At 33.9% G+C, this 20540-nt stretch overlaps 2 protein-coding genes across 2 annotated transcripts; both read right to left on the minus strand.

The window, feature by feature from the left end:
- Window positions 1-644: 644 nt before the first annotated feature.
- On the minus strand, window positions 645-3274 carry LOC143922274 (lipase 3-like). The gene is made up of 6 exons (XM_077445499.1): window positions 3131-3274; window positions 2866-3058; window positions 2271-2626; window positions 1218-1376; window positions 761-1144; window positions 645-659 (listed from the first exon to the last, which is right to left on the minus strand). Exons 1-6 carry the CDS (start codon window positions 3272-3274, stop codon window positions 645-647), a joined length of 1251 nt encoding a protein of 416 aa, XP_077301625.1.
- Window positions 3275-12774: 9500 nt separating this feature from the next.
- LOC143922275 (lipase 1-like) lies at window positions 12775-17693 on the minus strand. Its single transcript, XM_077445500.1, has 4 exons — window positions 17507-17693; window positions 17112-17266; window positions 13550-13938; window positions 12775-12838 (listed from the first exon to the last, which is right to left on the minus strand). The coding sequence occupies exons 1-4, from the start codon at window positions 17691-17693 to the stop codon at window positions 12775-12777; spliced, it is 795 nt and encodes a 264-aa protein (XP_077301626.1).
- Between the last annotated feature and the right edge of the window lie 2847 nt (window positions 17694-20540).

The raw sequence follows: 20540 nt of genomic DNA on the forward strand, positions 1-20540 counted from the left end.
AGTCCATGAATGGGGACCAATATTTAAATGTGTTAAAGACACATCTGGTGCCTCACATAAAACCTGGTGGTATCATTTTATCCTGGTAGCATTTTTATGTCATCGAGCTTGGGTGAAAAATATTGCTAAAGTGGTAAAAATTTTATAGTATTTTGATTTTTGAAATTTATAAGCCGGGTCGCGACCCAGTGCCGATAAAAGGTGGCGAAAAAAATAATGATATGAAGCACTGCATTTAACGTTCTGCTTAGGAATATTGATCAACTTCTTAATTTTTTTTCAAAATTGAGACTATCCTAGTATTTTAAATTAATTAAGTCATACTACATTCTAATAAGCAATGCTTAAAGCTTGATTAAAAAATAAAAATAAATCAATTACAAAAAACAACGACCTTCTTTTATTCATCATCTTCTAATGGTGCATACGCACCAAGCCTACGAAGGGCACCACAGGCCAACTTTGCTGAAACCAGTAAGTAGCGTATCAAAATTAAAACTATTATTATTATTTATTTATTTATTTATATATTATCTTAGCTATCAAGATAATTTAAAAATACATCTTAATTACATTAATTAATAAAATAAATTATATTAAAATAAAAATTAAATAATGAAAGTTTAAAACAAAACATACACAATTTAAATAAATTTGGGCTAAAATTAGATTATCAACAATGATATACAGGTAGTTCGAACATTATTTTTTTTAAATCGCTCTTTAAATTTGATTTCTAATTGATTGGACTTTAATTTACCCGGTATCTATTATTTTTAAGGAATGCAATAACATCATTGTAGACTATTTCCTTCACATCTTTCGCATAGACGAAGTCATTATGAGTGAAGTTTTTTCTCGGAACTGCAGTCACTGCAATCAATTTTGAAATCTCTTTGGATAGCTTCAAAACGTCTTCCTTTGTTGCGAACTCATCATTTTCCGAGAAGAACATCCTGACAGGGGCAACCACGTTCCTCAGATTGTATGGAGGTGGTTGTAGCTCACCGTATAAATGGATATTTCTCATCATGCCGTAATCGAATTGTCGGAAATTTTCGGCTTTATGGTCCTCTAGGTGGTGGTACAGCTCCCAGACAGACCCACCACCCGGTTCGTGTCCCATAAAAGTCGAGACCATGTCCTGCAAAATGATGCAATTTTCGGGTAAAACTTCACACTAGGTTTATTTTATAATATCGGATTAAAGTACAAACCGGTTTTAATTCTTTGGGATCGATTCCACCCAGTTGGAAGTTGAAATTTGAACATAGTGGGAAATATTTCCAATTCACGTCGCAAAATTTTGTGGCCATCATGTCCAAAAAGTCTGTACTCGGGATGAATTCTGCATTGCCGACCATACCTTGAAACACCTGCAAATTTGTTAAGATAGTAATGGAAGGTAAAACACGATTAAAAAAAATGTATTTTTGGACATTTAGGACATTACCGGTAAACCTGTTTATCGGTAAATGGCCCGAAAAAAAGATCGGTAAATTATTACTTTTACCGGCAAATCAATGAAACGGTTTATCGTATTCCTTTCCTTTATTTTGTCTTCTAGCAACACTGGTATATAAATATACAATTATGAAAATAATAGTAGAAGTTATAGAACGGACTAGAACAAGGAAGATGTAGTAAATCTATCTTGATATTGCAGTAGTTCCATATACAGCTAAATGTGTGTTATCAGTAAAAGAAAGGCTTCAGTTAGCTATTGGAAATAAAACTGAAATCAGTTTGGGTATGGGACCCACCCATAAAACAAATAAAGAAATTTTACGAAATGTTGACATTTTTGTTAAAATTAAAAATTACTTGTAAAATTAGATCAAAATTATCGGACGATAGCTGTGGATACATCGAGTTTTCTTCCCTGTTCTTTTCTTAAACAACGAATAAAAAAATAAATATTTTTTAAATTCCTATATAAAATATTAATTTATAATGAATTCACTTTTGGGCAGTATATTTTGGTATATAATAAATAATGTTAATTAGGGTTTGGTTAAACATATTGAGTACAAAACAAGTAGTTTTTTAATATTTATGTACATAATTGACAAATCCGGTAAACTGGTAATTGAGAAAAAAATAATGGAAATGGTAAAAAAAATAATGGATATGGATTTTAAAAGATAAAAAATGAATGTGCTATTTATCTGAAATAAAACTCGAGGATAAAAATTAATAAAACAGGTGACGTTTTTCATGCGAGCAATTTTATAATTTGAAAAGTTTGCTTTGAGATGAAAAATACTTACATCCATATTATCAGAAATATTTGCCAACGCCGTGAATATGGGAGTTGCGACATGAGTCGTAAAAGCCACTGGGGCCAATGCAACCATGGTGATAATTTTCTTATTGTATTGTGGTCGTGTAGACGTCATCACAAAGAATTCACAAGTCCCTTGAGAATGGGCGACGTAGTGCAAATTTTGCCTTTTGGTCTTCATCAAAACGAAGTCGATCATTGCTGGTACGTCGTAATGTCCTATGTCGTGGTAGGAAAACTTCCAAAAGTCTTTGTCTTTGGCGTCTATTGGATTTATGGAGTAATAAGAGCCACGAGAGTTGCCCAGCCACACGTCAAAACACTCATCCACCAATAGATAAGCTGAAGTATAAAACGATTATATTGTTATTAACCCCCGACTTGAAATATTAAAATAAATTCTATATTTATTGTCATTCCTAATTGGCAACTCTTGATTTGTATTTAGATTTGCGCCGATTTGAATTGATTAAATTACAATAAAAATCGCAGCCAAGTCGAGCCAGTATTCTTAAGCATGGTATATGAAATAATATTGAATCAAAATGATTTGTGATATTTGCATGCGATTGGATAATTACCTAAGGATGATTCGGGTCCTAGAAGAATCCACTCGCCCGCTGAGCTGTACATCCCATGCATCATAAATACTGGAATCCGTTGTAGGCAATTTGTCTTCCCTTTCGGCATGCGAAATATGGTCACATTGTATCCGTCTTCGGTCCTCACTTTGTATTCTTCGATAGTGTAGTTATTTTTTCTAACGATACCAGTCTGAAAATGTAGTCTTTCCATGAAAGTATTCAAATTGGTGCTATTTTTACGTTTATAAGTATAATTTCATACAATGTCAAGAATAGCATCTTCAGTTATATTTGTGGAAGAAAGAGACCTCGATGCCAAACCTGATAATAATTGTCTTCCATGAGGAGACAGTCTAGCGTTAACAGTTGTCCATATTGCTAATAAGACAAGTAACACGGACTGCATTTTGAATCGAACAAACGCTTTGCATTTGTAATTCAGTTTTTTATACAATTTATGTAATTTACCGTGAAGTATGTATAATTAGAGTTTTTTTATGTGATCATCGATAAGATGTTAGCATGATTATAAGGTCATTACAAAAACACTGTTCAAAATATGTTTTTAATTATTTTTAAATGCAAAATTATCATTTAAATACATATCATTAAGGGCGGAAATGAACAAAATATAATATTACATTGTAATAAAAATTTAAATAATAGACATGTGCAAATATATAGTGTTGTGCCCGTTGATTTCAACGGGTGGTCTCAAAAAGGAAGTGATACATGAATTCAAATAAATTTATATTTTATATATAAATATTATATCATCATCATCATCATCATCATTTACAGCCATTCGCCATCCACTGCTGGATGAAGGCCTCTCCAACACGCTTCCACTCGTCTCTGTTTTGCGCAACACTCATCCATCTCATTCCGCACATTTTCCTAATTTCGTTCACCCATCTTCCTTGCGGTCTTCCTTTTACTCTTTTGCCTTCTCTCGGGTACCATTCAAGCACTTCTTTTGTCCACCTTTCGTCTATCCTCCTAGCTACGTGATCCGCCCATTGCCATTTCAATCTCTTCACTCTATCCACTATGTCCACTATCCTTGTCATACTTCTCACCCACGTGTTCCGCTTTCTGTCTTTCCTCGTTATGCCAAGCATACAGCGTTCCATACTTCTTTGAGTGCATTGGATTTTATTTAGCATCTTGGCGTTCAGTGTCCAAGTTTCACATCCACACGTCATCACTGGCAAAACGCATTGATCAAAGATCCTTTTCTTCAGGCAGAGTGGCATTTTTGATTTAAAAACAGCATTCATCCGTCCAAATGCACTCCATCCTAATTTCATACGTCTCTTTATCTCTTCATCTTTACTACCAGACATGTCAATTATTTGACCTAAATATAAATAATTATTTACTACTTCTACTGGTTTATCATCTAAGGGGATGCTATCAGGCATGCAATAACTATTGAACATTAGTTTAGTCTTATCTACGTTAATTTTTAATCCTACTTTTCTACTTTCCCTGTCCAGCTGTGTTAGTCTGATAAGTAGGTCAGCTGAATCACGAGCTACTAAAACTATATCGTCTGCGAACCGAAGGTGACTCAAGAAGCGACCATTGATGCTTACTCCGGCTGTATCCCAATCCAAGTTCCTGAAAACTCCCTCAAGCACCGCATTGAATAACTTGGGCGAGATTGTATCTCCTTGTCTTACTCCTTTTCCTATGCTAAATCTATCTGTACCTGAAAAAATTTTAACCGAAGCTGTGGCATTCTTATATATTGCAGCTAACAGTCCCACATAGGGTTCCGGCACTCCCTGTGTTTTTAGAGCGTTAAGTACTGCATTATGACTAACTGTATCGAAGGCTTTCTCATAATCGACGAAACCTAGGCACAATGGCCGTTGATATTCGTTGGCGCGCTCGATTAGTTCGCCAACTACTTGGAGGTGGTCCATTGTGCTGAAATTTGCCCTAAACCCTGCCTGCTCTATAGGTTGGTTCTCGTCGAGGATATTCTTCAGCCTTTCTGTAATAACCTTCGTGAAGAGCTTATTAGACCGCTGAAAGTAAACTAATGGGTCGGTAGTTCTTGATATCGCTTTTGTCGCCTTTTTTGTGTATTAAAATGATATACTGAAAGGTAATTTAATAAGGTGAAAAGTCGTAGTTATAAAGTAAAAAGTCAAGTGCACGTTATGGTGCTTACGGACTAAACCAACGACGATTTTGGGCCAACTTTTTAACCAGCAGTAGCGTACAAAATATCGTAATAAAAATTAAATTTTAAAATTGAAATTCAATATCAAAATCAAGCTAAAGAGCGAGATTGAGCTTAAATTAGATCATCGTTGATGTTTTGAATTACAAAAATGTTTTGAATTACGACGATACCGCATTTAAAACCAGAGAAATATTGTAATTTCTCTGCATACGAGCGAAAAAAAATAATGTTTAAGTCGTCACGAGATGTTACTGTATTTCCACGTGGATGATCGATAAAAAAAAAACAATTCATAAAAAAACGCGGTGTCGGATGTCGGTGATTTGTCAAAGGGTTTTTTTTCTTTCGTCGAAATAAAATTAATAATCACACATTATCCGATAAATTTTACCTCTGAAATGATTTAATTACTTGATTTATTTCGAAGAGAGAAACAATTGAAGAATAAAAAAATCCGTTTGATGTGACCGACAACACCCCGGGTTAGCTTCCATCGTTGGATCACCCATACTAATACATGATATATTCTCAGTAACTGCGCATTACGGGGAAGTAAAAATAATAATTCTTTGATTTTTTTTCGATCTTAGTGCGTATCTTCGTAAGTCAAAACATCTTCGACAAACAAGAGTCGAGGATTACCTGTATGTGATTGTTGATGATCTAATTTTAGGTCAATCTCGAAAATTTATTTAAATTGTGCATGTTCTGTTTTAACTTTCAATATTTAATTTTAATTTTAATATAATGATTATAATTTTATTTTGATACTTGAATTTAATTTTAATATAATAATAATATTTTTAATTATGATATTTAATTTCAATTTTTAAATTTAATTTTTATTTCGATATTTTGTACGCTACTGGTTTTAAAAGTTGGCCTGTGGGCCATTCGTTGGCTTGGTGCGTACGCACCATCAAACGCTCGCCGTTCGCCCGCCACGAAATGATGAATGAATGTGTGTGTCTTCGTGGTTGTGTGTATGTGTGTACGCTCCCTCGCAGGGTATCTGACACTGACATCACCCGTTCCAAGTCAGGTGCTCAATATAAGGAGCACATGTCAGATGGTCCACCCCCCACTTCCCCGCGTCTTTCCGACACGATCGGTCGTCACGCCACATCCATATGTATAGCTTATACTCCTGGTATTCTAAAATTTGTTTTTTTGAAATCTCCATACTTGTCGAAGCACTCGCAAATACATACATTTCCCAAAATTTTTGACATCATCCTTCACCGTTTGATTCTTGCGCAGTTTAAAAGATTATTGTGTGATGAGCAACATGGTTTTACACCCTGTCGTTCCACTACCACTAATCTCGCCTGCTTCACACATTTGATCATGTCTAAAGTTGACGTTGGTCAGCAAGTTGATGTAGCCTACTTTGACTTTCGTAAAGCCTTTGATCAAGTCAATAATGACGCTCTTTTGATCAGGTTAGCTGAAGTGGGTTTTTCAACGCGTCTTCTTAAACTCTTTGCTTCTTATCTTAGTGATAGGAAGCAATTTGTTAGATATGGTCTTTATGAATCTCCTTCATTTTTTACTCGATCTGGTGTTACTCAGGGGTCCACTTTAGGCCCATTACTATTTACAATTCTTATTAATAACCTCCCTAGAGTTTTATGTAATGCATCATGTCTCTTGTTTGCTGACGACGTTAAATTATTTTTTGCTGTCAAGGATGAGAGGCAAGCCTCTCTCCTTCAAGCTGATATTAACGCTGTCTTGGAGTTCAGTTCTAGTTTAGGCCTTGAACTTAATTTAAACAAATGTGCAATTATGAGCTATGGACGTGCACATTCACTCTATTGTCACGGATATTCCATTAGATCCGTCTTGTTGAAGCGTGTGGAATCTATTGTCGATTTGGGTATCACTTTTGATCCTCAGCTCACCTTTCACAACCATATCAAAAAAGTCGCTGACGTTTCCTTTCGTCGACTTGGATTTGTTTTGAGATATGCAAGATTATTCTCCAATCCTTTGTCTTCTCGCTTGCTTTTCAATTCGCTTGTGAGAAGTAAGCTAGAGTATAATGCGATTGTGTGGAATCCGCATGAAGCAAATTACTCTCTGATGATTGAGAAAGTGCAAAAAGCATTTCTTCGTTTCCTATATAGGAAAGAATATGGGTATTACCCATATCTCTACCCCACTCCTTTCCTTTTGGGCATGCTTGGGTATAATTCCCTTGAACTTCGGAGAAACTTCTCATTAATTCGTTTCGTTCTCCTGCTCTTACGTGGTAATACGTCATGCCCGTTGTTGCTGGAGCAGTTGGGGCTTTATGTCCCTATTCACTATGTGCGTGGTAGACATCATCATTTGCTGGCTGTACCTCCTGCCCGCACAGTCCTTTTTCGAATGGCTCCTATTCCAAGAGCTATCCGACTTCTTAATGAAATCGTTGCTGCCGAGACTGAATGTGATATTTTCCACCTTAGTGAGCGTAAATTGTCGGAAATTACTCTAACCCATTTATCTGGTAGTCTGCGCTCATCATTGTTTTCATGATTGATTGTGATTTATGAGTGAAATTTTGATTAACTCTCTTCCATTTGGGCCTTACAGGGATGTTTTGTATTTGTAGTTGTTTCTTACATATTTATTGAAACTGGCTGTAGGTGCAAGGCATTCCTTATGCTATATTTTATTTGATATTTTTACTTTATCTGTTATTATAAATGCTATTTTTTATGTATGTAGATGTATTTATGTTTATGTTTAATTGTTATTTTGTTTTTTTTCTTTTTTGTGTTATATTTTTTGACCATTGTGGCGCTTTAGGAATTCCTGTTATGCCACAATGGTCTGTTTAAAATAAATAAATAAATAAATACATACAAAAATATATGTATGTATGTACATACATATACAAAAATACAATTTTTTTTTAAGAGATAAAACCTTTTTAAAATAATGCCCTTTCTTTTAAGATATCACTCATGTAGATGTTTTGTAAATTATCAGAATTAAGGTGTTAAACCTAATTGAGGAAGCGCGCCGAACAGAGGCCGTCATTCACAAGCGACTTTGATGTCATCGTCTAATCTCAAATAAAACAAAAGTTTTGATAAAATTATTTATTATTCATGTTCAAATGCCAATTTCTAATGCATACTAGAGTCCTTCGTCTCACTTTCGTGATGGCAATTTTTGGTTTTATCTCTTCTTCATGGTTTTAAAAGACTTTTATATTGTTCTGATTATCTGTTATTTTGTAATTTTTTTTTTGTGTAAAAAAGCTCAAGAAGTTCCTTGACTCTTCCCCAGTGAAAATGTAACTTATGGTTATGATTTCACTGAATTGTCATTGAAACTATAATTTCACTGTGAGTTATATGTATGTACATTCTTATTACTATTTTCACTGTGACATATACATACTATTATGTTATCTCTGTTTTATCTTATTATATATATATATATATATATATATATATATATATATCATCATCATCATTTACAGCCATTCGCCATCCACTGCTGGATGAAGGCCTCTCCAACACGCTTCCACTCGTCTCTGTTTTGCGCAACACTCATCCATCTCATTCCGCACATTTTCCTAATTTCGTTCACCCATCTTCCTTGCGGTCTTCCTTTTACTCTTTTGCCTTCTCTCGGGTACCATTCAAGCACTTCTTTTGTCCACCTTTCGTCCATCCTCCTAGCTACGTGACCCGCCCATTGCCATTTCAATCTCTTCACTCTATCCACTATGTCCACTACCCTTGTCATATTTCTCACCCACGTGTTCCGCTTCCTGTCTTTCCTCGTTATGCCAAGCATACAGCGTTCCATACTTCTTTGAGTGCATTGGATTTTATTTTGCATCTTGGCGTTCAGTGTCCAAGTTTCACATCCATACGTCATCACTGGCAAAACGCATTGATCAAAGATCCTTTTCTTCAGGCAGAGTGGCATTTTTGATTTAAAAACAGCATTCATCCGTCCAAATGCACTCCACCCTAATTTCATACGTCTCTTTATCTCTTCATTTTTACTACCAGACATGTCAATTATTTGACCTAAATATAAATAATTATTTACTACTTCTACTGGTTTATCATCTAAGGGGATGCTATCAGGCATGCAATAACTATTGAACATTAGTTTAGTCTTATCTACGTTAATTTTTAATCCTACTTTTCTACTTTCCCTGTCCAGCTGTGTTAGTCTGATAAGTAGGTCAGCTGAATCACGAGCTACTAAAACTATATCGTCTGCGAACCGAAGGTGACTCAAGAAGCGACCATTGATGCTTACTCCGGCTGTATCCCAATCCAAGTTCCTGAAAACTCCCTCAAGCACCGCATTGAATAACTTGGGCGAGATTGTATCTCCTTGTCTTACTCCTTTTCCTATGCTAAATCTATCTGTACCTGAAAAAATTTTAACCGAAGCTGTGGCATTCTTATATATTGCAGCTAACAGTCCCACATAGGGTTCCGGCACTCCCTGTGTTTTTAGAGCGTTAAGTACTGCATTATGACTAACTGTATCGAAGGCTTTCTCATAATCGACGAAACCTAGGCACAATGGCCGTTGATATTCGTTGGCGCGCTCGATTAGTTCGCCAACTACTTGGAGGTGGTCCATTGTGCTGAAATTTGCCCTAAACCCTGCCTGCTCTATAGGTTGGTTCTCGTCGAGGATATTTTTCAGCCTTTCTGTAATAACCTTCGTGAAGAGCTTGTAGACCGCTGAAAGTAGACTAATGGGTCGGTAGTTCTTGATATCGCTTTTGTCGCCTTTTTTGTGTATTAAAATGATAGTTGCGTTATTCCATCCTTCTGGTATAGCTTGGTTCTGGATGCATTTGCTGAAAAGCCTAGCTAAGATATTAATTAGGGGGGGGCCGCCACATTTTAGTAAGTCAATGGGAATATTATCTTCCCCTGGGGTTGTACCGTTCTTTGCAGTTTTTAGCGCGGCCTCTACTTCGCTAGGCAATACTGCAGGAACCCTTTGGCCGTGTGTCGATTCCAGAGCGGGGAATTGGCCGTTGTCGTTCTCGTATAGTTTTGCATAGAACGTGTAAACTCTGTCTATGATTTCTTCTCTATTCCTAATTATTACTCCGCTCTCTGATCTGATTGCGATCATTTGGTTTTTGCCTAAGAAAAGATCCTGTTTGCACTTTTTCAGGCTACGGTTATTCTTAATGGTATTTTCTATTAGCTTGCTGTTAAAATCCCTGACATCCCTGACTATTCTCTTTTTAATTTCCTTATTTACTAGATTGTATTCTTGCTTATTATTATCCCTATCTAAATTCCTTTTATGCTTAATTAGGTTTTTTGTTTCCGCTGAAATTTTGCTTAATTTAATCTGTTTCCTGAATCCACCTAATTTCTTACCTGTTGAGGTTAGAACCGAACTAATTACAGTGTTCAATTCCTCGATGTCTGCTTCTGGGTTTAATTTCCCGTATCGATTTCCAAGTTCGAGTTCGAATTCCTTTTTCCTAGACCTTAGTTGAGCGAAATCTGGAGAGTTACTGCATCCTTTTATTAATTTCCTTCGTTCGCAATTTATATTAATGGCCATCTTGGCACGGACTAATCTGTGATCGCTACCTATATCTACTTTACTTAAAACACTAACGTCTTTAACGGAGTGCAGGGCATTTGTTAGGATGAAATCGATCTCGTTTCTGTCTCCTTTAGGACTCTCCCAAGTCCACTTATTGTTGGTGTTTTTCCTGAAAAATGAATTAGTGATAAAGAGCCTGTTGTGTTCTGCGAATTCTATGAGGCGATCGCCTCTGTCGTTTCTTTGGCCGGTACCAAAATTGCCTACTGCTCTTTCTGTATTTGCCTTTTGTCCTATTTTTGCGTTAAAGTCGCCCATGATTATTTTAAAGTGGTGACGGCTATTATCGTATGCGTCCTGTATTTTTTCGTAGAAGTCTTCTATTTCCTCGTCTGGGTGGCTAGATGTGGGGGCGTACACTTGGAAGATTTGACAAGTGTACCTGCTCGAGATTCTTAATACTATATAGCATATACGTTCCGATATGTCGCTTATTTCTATAATATTTCTTTCTATTCTCTTATTGATAAGAAACCCTACTCCTCCTATTCTACCATTTGGTAGCCCTCTCCAGTAGAGACAGTTACCACTTTTTAGGATTATTTGGTTTTGCTGTTTTCGTCTTACTTCACTAAGTCCTACTATATCCCATTTGATATTTTCTAATTCATTCTCTAATGCAAGCACACTTCCTTCACTCGATAACGTTCTTACATTGTACGTGGCTAAATACAGGTTTCTATTAGCTAAGCTATCATCCATCGTCACTCTTACCTTGTTGGAGGTTTGGATATTATTTTTCTCGCATGTATCCAAGATGTGTTGAGAAAAAGGCGGTACCTGAGAGAGATTTCCATTCAAGGAGTGAGTTCTTACCGCCATAGACTCTTCTCTGTGGTCAGCTTTGACAGATAGTCATCCTAGGTATCACTTGGATCACTTATGAATTATTACATGCCATTTAACAGGGTTACTTTGTAAGTGAAAGTAGTTAGTTATGATAATAATAGATTAGCAATTGTTATACTACTTTTTTATAGATCTTTATCGTGAGACGCCTCTTTGGAGACAACGGATTTATATATGTGAGTGCGGTTTGCAATTTAATATTTTAATAATAACTTTAGTAAAGAATATAAAATTACACGAATTACTTTAATATAATTTAAATATAAAAAAGAACTGATAGACAGTTGGGAAACACCGTTTCTGTTTGCTATTATTCTATTAAGTAAAGTTCGTTAAAGATTTTTGGCTGGAAGCAATTATGTGGAAGATTTATTGCTTCTGTGGGACCGACTGAAGGACCCTTTTTTTGTATTCAGGTAAGGAGATGTATCTCGTTCGTATATTTTTTTGCTCAGATTTGACACAAAAATTAGCACAAAATTTTTCGAAATAACTGATATAAAACCGCTTTTTACGACCGATTTGCTGTTTATTTTTACACTTAAATTATACTAGGATGCAATTAGTAGAATAAGTGATTAGATGGTTAAGTTTTTAGATTAAATTTCGTGCAATAGCCGGGTTTAAGCGAGTAATAGCGGGAAGAACGCAGAAGCACGTCTTCCCCGCATGACACGAAAGACCGAACTCCATATATATATATATATATAAATAAAAAAAAAAAAAATCACCAAACATCATTTTTTTTTAATTTATCTTCCACTAAAGACCAATTGATATTGTATTTACTATATACATACATATATGCAGGGCTTTGAGGTCAGAATCGGAGTCACGAAGTCGTAGTATTTCAAGGGGAGTCGGAGTTAGCGGTCTGAAATCTGATTTTATAATATATTAATTTACATTAAATATGTAATTCCATTGTACTTTAAGTTTCGAATGTTGTTTGCATGGATAACGAGGATATATAGACAACGAGGATATATAGTACGTAAGTTAGTAGCAGGGCTGTGGAGTCGTAAAATAAATCAACCGACTCCGACTCCTTTTTTTATTATTTTCTTTATAACTTACTTTTAATTTATACCTGAATGTACGTTATGAATGTACTTACATTTTATTAAATAAATTGGGTAAACATATCAATTTTTAGTGCTTATTAATTCTTTTATTTTTATATACATACATATATCGAAAACCATTATTATTTTTATTACTAACAATTTTATACTTTGCGAAAAAAGTCGATCTTACTAAATCTTTCCAGTTGGAGTCGGAGTCGGAGTCGAATCATAAGTTGGATTTGGAGTCGGTAAACTTTGAAGATAAATCAAAATCATCTATATTCATACTTCAAATGCCAATAAGCCAACTATCACTTTTCTGGAATAGGAACCTAAGGAAACTTTATGATAATAAATTAAAATATTCAATACATATTTCTTATTTGGTATGTATGTATAAAGATTTTACATAATTAAATTTTAATTTTATAGTTGATACAAGCGAATCGAAAATAATTATATCATTAATATTTCGAAAATGCATTTTTTAATTCACAAGTAAAATTGGGTCATTAAATGTTTATTAATCTCGTTTGTGTGATAAGCGATTACGTTTGCTCTATGCAATAATTGATTGATTTAAACAACATAACGCATTTAATCAGGGCTTCGAACGGCAGCTGAACCAAAAACCGAAAACAGGAAAAACCGTTATTTTTCCGGAACGAAAACAGGAACTGAACCGATGTGTATTTTTTTACCTGAACCGGAACGGAAAAAAATAATGATTCGAAGCTCTGCATTTAACGTTCTGCTTAGGAATATTGATCAACTTTTCAAAATTGAGACAAACCTCGTATTTTTAATTAATTATATCTTACTACATCCTAATAAGCAATGCTTAAAGCTTGCTGTTTAAATATTTGTATTGGTTTCATAAATGATTAAAAAATTAAAATAAATCAATTACAAAAACAATGAGCTTCTTTTATTCATCATATTCTAATTCGATCGACTGTCTAACCTTACATGATTTCTATTATTTTTAAGGAATGCAATAACATCATTGTTCACTATTTCCTTCGCATCGTTCGCGTATACGAAGTCACCATGAGAGAAGTTTTTTTTCGGAACTGCAGTCACTGCGATCAAGTTTGAAATGTCATTCGATAGCGTCAAAACGTCTTCCTTTGCTGCGATCTTATCCTTTTCCGAGTAGAATATCCTGACAGGGGCGTCCACTTTCGTCAGATTGTACTGAGGTGGTTGTAGCTCACCGTATAAATCGATGTTTCTCATCATGCCGTGATCGAATTGTCTGAAATTTTTGGCGTTATGGTTCTCCAGGTGTTGATAAAGCTCCCAGATAGACCCACCACCTGGTTCATGTATCGTAAAAGGCGAGATCGTGTCCTGCAAATAATACAATTTTCGGGTAAAACTTCACACCAGGATTGTTTTATAATGTCGGATTAAAGTACACACCGGTTTCAAATCTTTGGTATCGTCTTCGCCCAGGTGGAAGTTGAAATTTGAACATATTGGGATATATATCCAATTCGCTCTGCAAAATTTTATGACATTTGTTTTTACAAACTTTGAACTAGGTATGAATTCTGATTTGCCGACCATACCGTGAAACACCTGCAAATTTAGTAAGATTGTAATGGGTGGAAAACACGATTCAAGATCTATGTATATTTAGACATTAGAGCATTTGGGGTAAATGGCCCGAAAAATAACTGGGTAAATTATCACTTTTACCGGTAAATCAACAAAACATATTTGCTGCGTTTTATCTTATTCCTATCCTTTATTTTATCTTCTAGCAACACTGGTCCGCCCTAGTCCTTCATCCAGGAGAAAAAAATGTACAATAATTAAAATAATTGTATGTAGAAGTTATAGAACGAATTAGTACAAAGAGGGTACAGTAAATCAGTTTCAGATTCCGATTATGAAATTGCAGTAGTTCCATATACGGCTAAATGTGTGTTATCAGTAAAATAAAGGCTTCAGTTAGCTATAAGAAATAAAACTTTAATAAGTTAGTTTGGGTAAGAGACCCACCCAGAAAAAAAAAAAGAAATTTAAAGACTCTTTTGCTAAAATTAAAAAATTAGATCACAAATATCGGACGATATCTGTGGATACATCAAGTTTTTTCCCATGCTATTTTCTTAAACAACGAATAAAAAAATAAAATTTTAAATTAAAAAAAAATAAGTTCTTTATTAAAATATTAATTTATAGTGAATTGGATTCTCATTGTAAATTGAATTCTCATTATTAATTCAATTCTCATTATAAATTCAATTCTCATCTTTTTTGGGCAGTATATTTTATTACATCATCATATGCTGGCTGTACCTCCTGCCCGCACAGTCCTTTTTCGAATGGCTCCTATTCCAAGAGCTATTCGACTTTTTAATGAAATCGTTGCTGCCGAGACTGAATGTGATATTTTCCACCTTAGTGAGCGTAAATTGTCGGAAATTACTCTAACCCATTTATCTGGTAGTCTGCGCTCATCATTGTTTTCATGATTGATTGTGATTTATGAGTGAAATTTTGATTAACTCTCTTCCATTTGGGCCTTACAGGGATGTTTTGTATTTGTAGTTGTTTCTTACATATTTATTGAAACTGGCTGTAGGTGGAAGGCATTCCTTATGCTATATTTTATTTGATATTTTTACTTTATCCGTTATTATTAAATGCTATTTTTTATGTTTATGTATGGATGTATTTATGTTTATGTTTAATTGTTATTTTGTTTTTTTTTTGTGTTATATTTTTTGACCATTGTGGCGATTTAAGAATTCCTGTTTTGCCACAATGGTCTGTTTAGAATAAAATAAATAAATAAATTACATATATTATATCATATATATAACGACGGTAATCTGTGTGTGTGTGGGTGTGTGTGTGTGGGTGTGTGGGTGTGTGTGTGTGTCCTAACTCTCGCCGAACATAATGAACGAATCGATAAAAATCGATTAATTCATTTTTCGACGAGACGACTTTGTCGCGACTCGAACCGATCACCCCAAATAGCCTGAATATGGGTCTAATGAGGTAATGGTCTCGGACATCGTGCCAAATCCAATTTTTCATTTCGTCTTTTTTTTTTAAACATTAATTGAAATATTCCTTCTCGCCATATAAAAATACGTAATTTTAATAATTTCATTTAGCGAGGTTTTGAACCATTTTTTTTTTTTTCATATAAAACAATTAAATATATATTTTTAATTGAAATTATTGAAATTAATTTATATTTTAGCGATATTTGAAACATAAAATTAATTCCAAAACGCGGGATCGAGCTGGGGTCCCCGCGTTCAGAACATTCACGCTAACCACTACACTGCCGTCTCGATAGAAAAAATGCTCTAAATTACGTACATAATATTCGATTACCCTTTACAAGTATGGGGAACCAATCATTCGCGTATCTTCGGCTTTCGTCGACAATCGACAATTGACTTCGGCTTTCGTCGACAATCGACAATCGACTTCGGCTTTCGTCGACAATCGACAATCGACATCGGCTTTCGTCGACAATCGAAAATTTTTTTTTATTTTTCATTTTTTTCATATTTTTCTTATTTTTCATTATTTTCATATTTTTCATTATTTTCAGTTTTTACAGTTTTTTTCAGTTTTTTTCATTTTTTTTCATTTTTTTCCATTTTTTTCAGTTTTTTCATTTTTTTCATATTTTTCATTTTTTTCATATTTTTCATTATTTTCATATTTTTCATTTTTTTCATAATTTTCATTTTTTTCTGCCTTTGTCTTTCCGAAACCAGTCAATTCCATATCTTTAACTTTATTTTTATTCGAGTTTCAATTTCTTTTCGAAACCACCCGTTGAAATCAACGGGCCCTACACTAGTCTAATATATAATTTCGAAAGAGGCTTTGTATGTAAGGCTTAAAGGTTTGGGTAGGAGCATGAATCAAAGTTTCCATGACGTCGATATCGATACGTTAATTATTATTTTTTTTTCGATTCAACTAAATATAATAAAAAACAAATTAATGTTTACTATTAGATTGTTTTGTCATGTTTAAGCTGTATATATTACAAATACCGAGCGAAGCCGGGTAAAACCACTAGTAATAAATAATGTTAATCAGCGTTTAACATTATTTATTCGAAAAATCCGATAAATTACGGGTAAACTGATAATTGGTAAAAAAATAGAAATATTAGTAGGTACATATAGGATTTTACATATACATAAATAGGTATATGGATTTTAAAATATAAAAAATGAAAGTGCTATTTATCTGAAAGAAATAAAGATACAAGTGATGTTTTACATGCGGGCAAATTTACAGTTTGAAAAATTTGCTTTGAGATGAAAAATACTCACACCCATATTATCAGAAACATTTGCCACTGTCACGAAAACGGAATTTGTGGCATAAGTCGCAAAAGTCAGCGGCGCTAATGCCACGCTGGTGATAATTTTCCTATTGTATTGTGGTCGTGTAGACGTCATCACAAAGAATTCACTAGACCCTTGAGAATGGGACACGTAGTGCAGTTTATCCCTTTTGGTCTTCATCAATACGAAGTCGATCATTGCTGGTACATCGTAATATCCTATTTCGTGGTAGCTAAACTTCCAAAAGTCTTTGTCTTTGACGTCCATAGGATTTACGGAGTAATAAGAGCCACGAGAGTTGCCCAGCCACACGTCGAAACACTCATCCACCAAGAGATAACCTGCAGCATAAAACGATTATATTGTTATTAAACTTCGATTTAAGATATTAAAATACGTTATATATTTATTGTCATTCCTAGTTGGCAACTCTAGATTTGTACTTAGATTTGCGACGATTTGAATCGATCAGTGTCACTATAAAAATCGCAGCCAAATCGAGCCAGTATTCTGAAGCATGACATATGAAATAATATTGAATCAAAATGATTTATGATAATCGCATGAGATTCGATAATTACCTAAGGATATTCCAGGTCCTAGAATAAGCCACACGCCCGCTGAGCTGTACAATCCATGCATCAAAAACACTGGAGTCCGTTCTAGGCAATTTTTCTCCCCATTCGGCATGTGATGTATGATTAAATGGTATCCGTCCTCGGTCCTCAAACTGTATTCTTCGATAGTGTAGTTATTTTTTCTAACCATAGTTGTCTGAAAATGCAATCTGTCCATGAAAGTATTTAAATTGGTGCTATTTTCACGTTGATTAGTATTATTTCATACAATGTCAATAACCTCCTCTTCAGTTATATGTTTCGATGCCAAACTTGATAATGTCCATATTGCTAATAAGACAAGTAACACGGACTGCAATTTAAATCGAACAAACGCTTTGCACTTCAGTTTTTTATACAGATTTGTCTAATTTACCGTGAAGTACACATGTATGTATAAATTGAAATATTTTTATGTATACATCTATAAAATGTTGAATATAAGGTCATTACAAAAACATGTTTTTAAAACATATTTTGAATTATTTTGAATTATTTTGAAAACGAAAAAATATAATATTATGTTCGTTAAAAAAATCACGACTCCGACTCTGACTCCGATTCTGATATTTACCAACAACACGACTCAAACTCCGATTCCGACTCAAAAATGTTAAATTTTATCAGGTTGTTTTCCTACCTTTGTAAATATTTTTCTTGTTATAGGCATACGAATAAAACAAGATCAAACTTTATTAATTATTTATTTGAATTTATTCTTAAAAACAACATTGCTTCTATGAAATCTGTATTCGTAGAAGCTCTCAAATCAAAATTGAGGAATTTCAGAGCGGAAAATAACCGCTCTACCAATACTTGGGTTGGCGGCAATACTGTAACGATCAACGCTGAATCTTTTACGATTTATGGATACTGCTGTATTGTCATTTTAACATTTAAATTATGTATAAGCTCGGTCAATTTTTTTACCATTTACAATGCAGCATAAAATTCATTTTTAAATTTTGAAATAGTCTCCTTCGTCTGCTATATTGGGACTCAAACGAGGACGTTTTATTTCATCTTGTTCATTGAGATATTTTTCATAATTGTCTTCAGATTCAGCGGTATGGGATGTAGATGATGATAATTCAAGTATTGATTGATCAAATATGCCTGATGTCGTCTCGTTTCCCACTTGAAGACCTTTCATACGAATTGTTAATTCAAACAGAGCGTTCTTAGCACTATTTATTTTTTCTTCCGTCAATATGAATCGAACCATGGGGTCAAGAGAGGGTACACATTCATTATTACGCAATTAAAATTCACTCCACGACTCCGACTCCGACTCCACAGACCTGACATAAATACACACATACCAGTGGTGGGTGTATGTTTTTATTTCAGGAATTTTATTATTATTTATACACTGTATTAATTTGATTCTTCGCTCTTTAGACATGGATTTTTCAATTACGCTTTTGGGCAATGTGCTCTTCTTTTTTAACTTGATAAGAATTATATTTTTTCTATCGAAATCAAGCTTAGGCCACATATGTATGTATGTATGTACATAGTCTTTTCTGGCCTTGCGTAACGTCTCGAAAAAAGTCTATAAATTCGTTTCAGTATTGTTGCACTGTGATTCTCAAACGAGATGTATAATTCCATTTCGTAGATGCTATTCGGATCCGGAACTGAAATAAAAATCCAGATCCAGAATTGAAACAATTATCGAGAACCGAAACTGAAACAAGAATCCGGATCCGGAATTGAAACAAGAATCGGGAACAGGAACTGAAACAGGAATATATTAAATTTATTTGAATCGAAAAAAAAATTCGAATGTGACTAACCTATGACTTTATCTATGTATGTATTTGAGGAATATAAGAATATCACAAAAGAAATTCCGATAATAAAATATACATACACGTTCACACATATCGGTTATGAAAGCATTTTCGATACAAATTGAGCCCAAATGTAGGGAAAGTTACACAAGACAAAAGTTCTACTTCAGGTTGTCGGCTTTTGTTCGAAATTTTGTTATTACTTAAAATCACTATAATTATTATATACATTAAATATCAAGAAGATAGAAAACAATTGAAACATTCAAAATAAAATATTGAAATATTGTTTGAAAAAGAAAAATACTACTTCCGGTTTACAAAAACCCTAACCAAAAACCTTAACAACTCTTAGTTAGCACATATATAAACATAGAGAATACAAATAGAGGTTTACAAATTCCGAATAAAACCTTTTCAGCTCTAATTTAGTACATAAAGAATACAAATGTAAATTTTCAGCTTGATCTTGATACGTTCAACGGTGTGGAAAAAATCGTGGTCAAAAAATTTTTGACTTTTATAATTGGTAAATATCCCACTTTTGGTGAATTAAATTTAGTGATTAAACTTGAATTTTTTTGTGCAACGCACACATCTTAAACAAGGGGTCGAAAAAAAGATTGGAAGAAAAATCGAACAAGAGTAAGCGGCCTCCAAATTATATACATAGCTTGGTATTAAGCTTAAACTTCTAGATATGAAATTTCAGTTCAATAAATCAAAAGGTTTCTGAGAAAAACATTAAAATCCTCGATACTCCGATTCAGGTGAAAATATAAAAAAAAGTTTTTTATAAACAAGGCTCTTCTATATTTTGTATACAAAATTAAGAAAATATATAAAAGAGTATATGAATAAAAAAACCCACTTAAATATGACATAAAAAATATAAGTTGTTGAATTACCAAAGGAAATGTTAAAATTTTATTTAGAAGTTGTTGGATTTCGTGAGAAACCATTAAGTCGGCATGTCATCCGCATTTCCAGCATAATTCACATCTGTATACTGTCTTCTTCACAAACGTTCAGCTTGTGTATTTTTAATTAATTATATTATATCTTACTACATTCTAATAAGCAATGCTCAGAGCTTGCAGTTTCCATATTTATATTGTTTTCATAAATGATTATAAAATAAAAATAGATCAATTACAAAAAACAATGAGGTTCTTTTATTCATCATCTTCTAATTCGATCGA

This window comes from Arctopsyche grandis, chromosome 2, assembly GCF_051622035.1.
Source record: "Arctopsyche grandis isolate Sample6627 chromosome 2, ASM5162203v2, whole genome shotgun sequence".
In the NCBI taxonomy this organism is placed as follows: Eukaryota; Metazoa; Arthropoda; class Insecta; order Trichoptera; family Hydropsychidae; genus Arctopsyche; species Arctopsyche grandis.

Excerpts from the sequence above, each read along its gene's own strand:
- LOC143922275 (XM_077445500.1), bottom strand. The coding sequence starts at position 17,693 with ATGGTTAGAAAAAATAACTACACTATCGAAGAATACAGTTTGAGGACC. Across the intron at positions 17,267-17,506 it reads AGGACCTGGAATATCCTTAG|GTTATCTCTTGGTGGATGAG; the intron begins GTAATTATCGAA and ends TTTATGCTGCAG. Across the intron at positions 12,839-13,549 it reads AATAATAGAAATCATGTAAG|TTTACCGACTCCAAATCCAA; the intron begins GTTAGACAGTCG and ends TTATCTTCAAAG.
- LOC143922274 (XM_077445499.1), bottom strand. The coding sequence starts at position 3,274 with ATGCAGTCCGTGTTACTTGTCTTATTAGCAATATGGACAACTGTTAAC. Across the intron at positions 3,059-3,130 it reads AAGATGCTATTCTTGACATT|ACTGGTATCGTTAGAAAAAA; the intron begins GTATGAAATTAT and ends CTACATTTTCAG. Across the intron at positions 1,145-1,217 it reads ATCCCAAAGAATTAAAACCG|GACATGGTCTCGACTTTTAT; the intron begins GTTTGTACTTTA and ends ATCATTTTGCAG.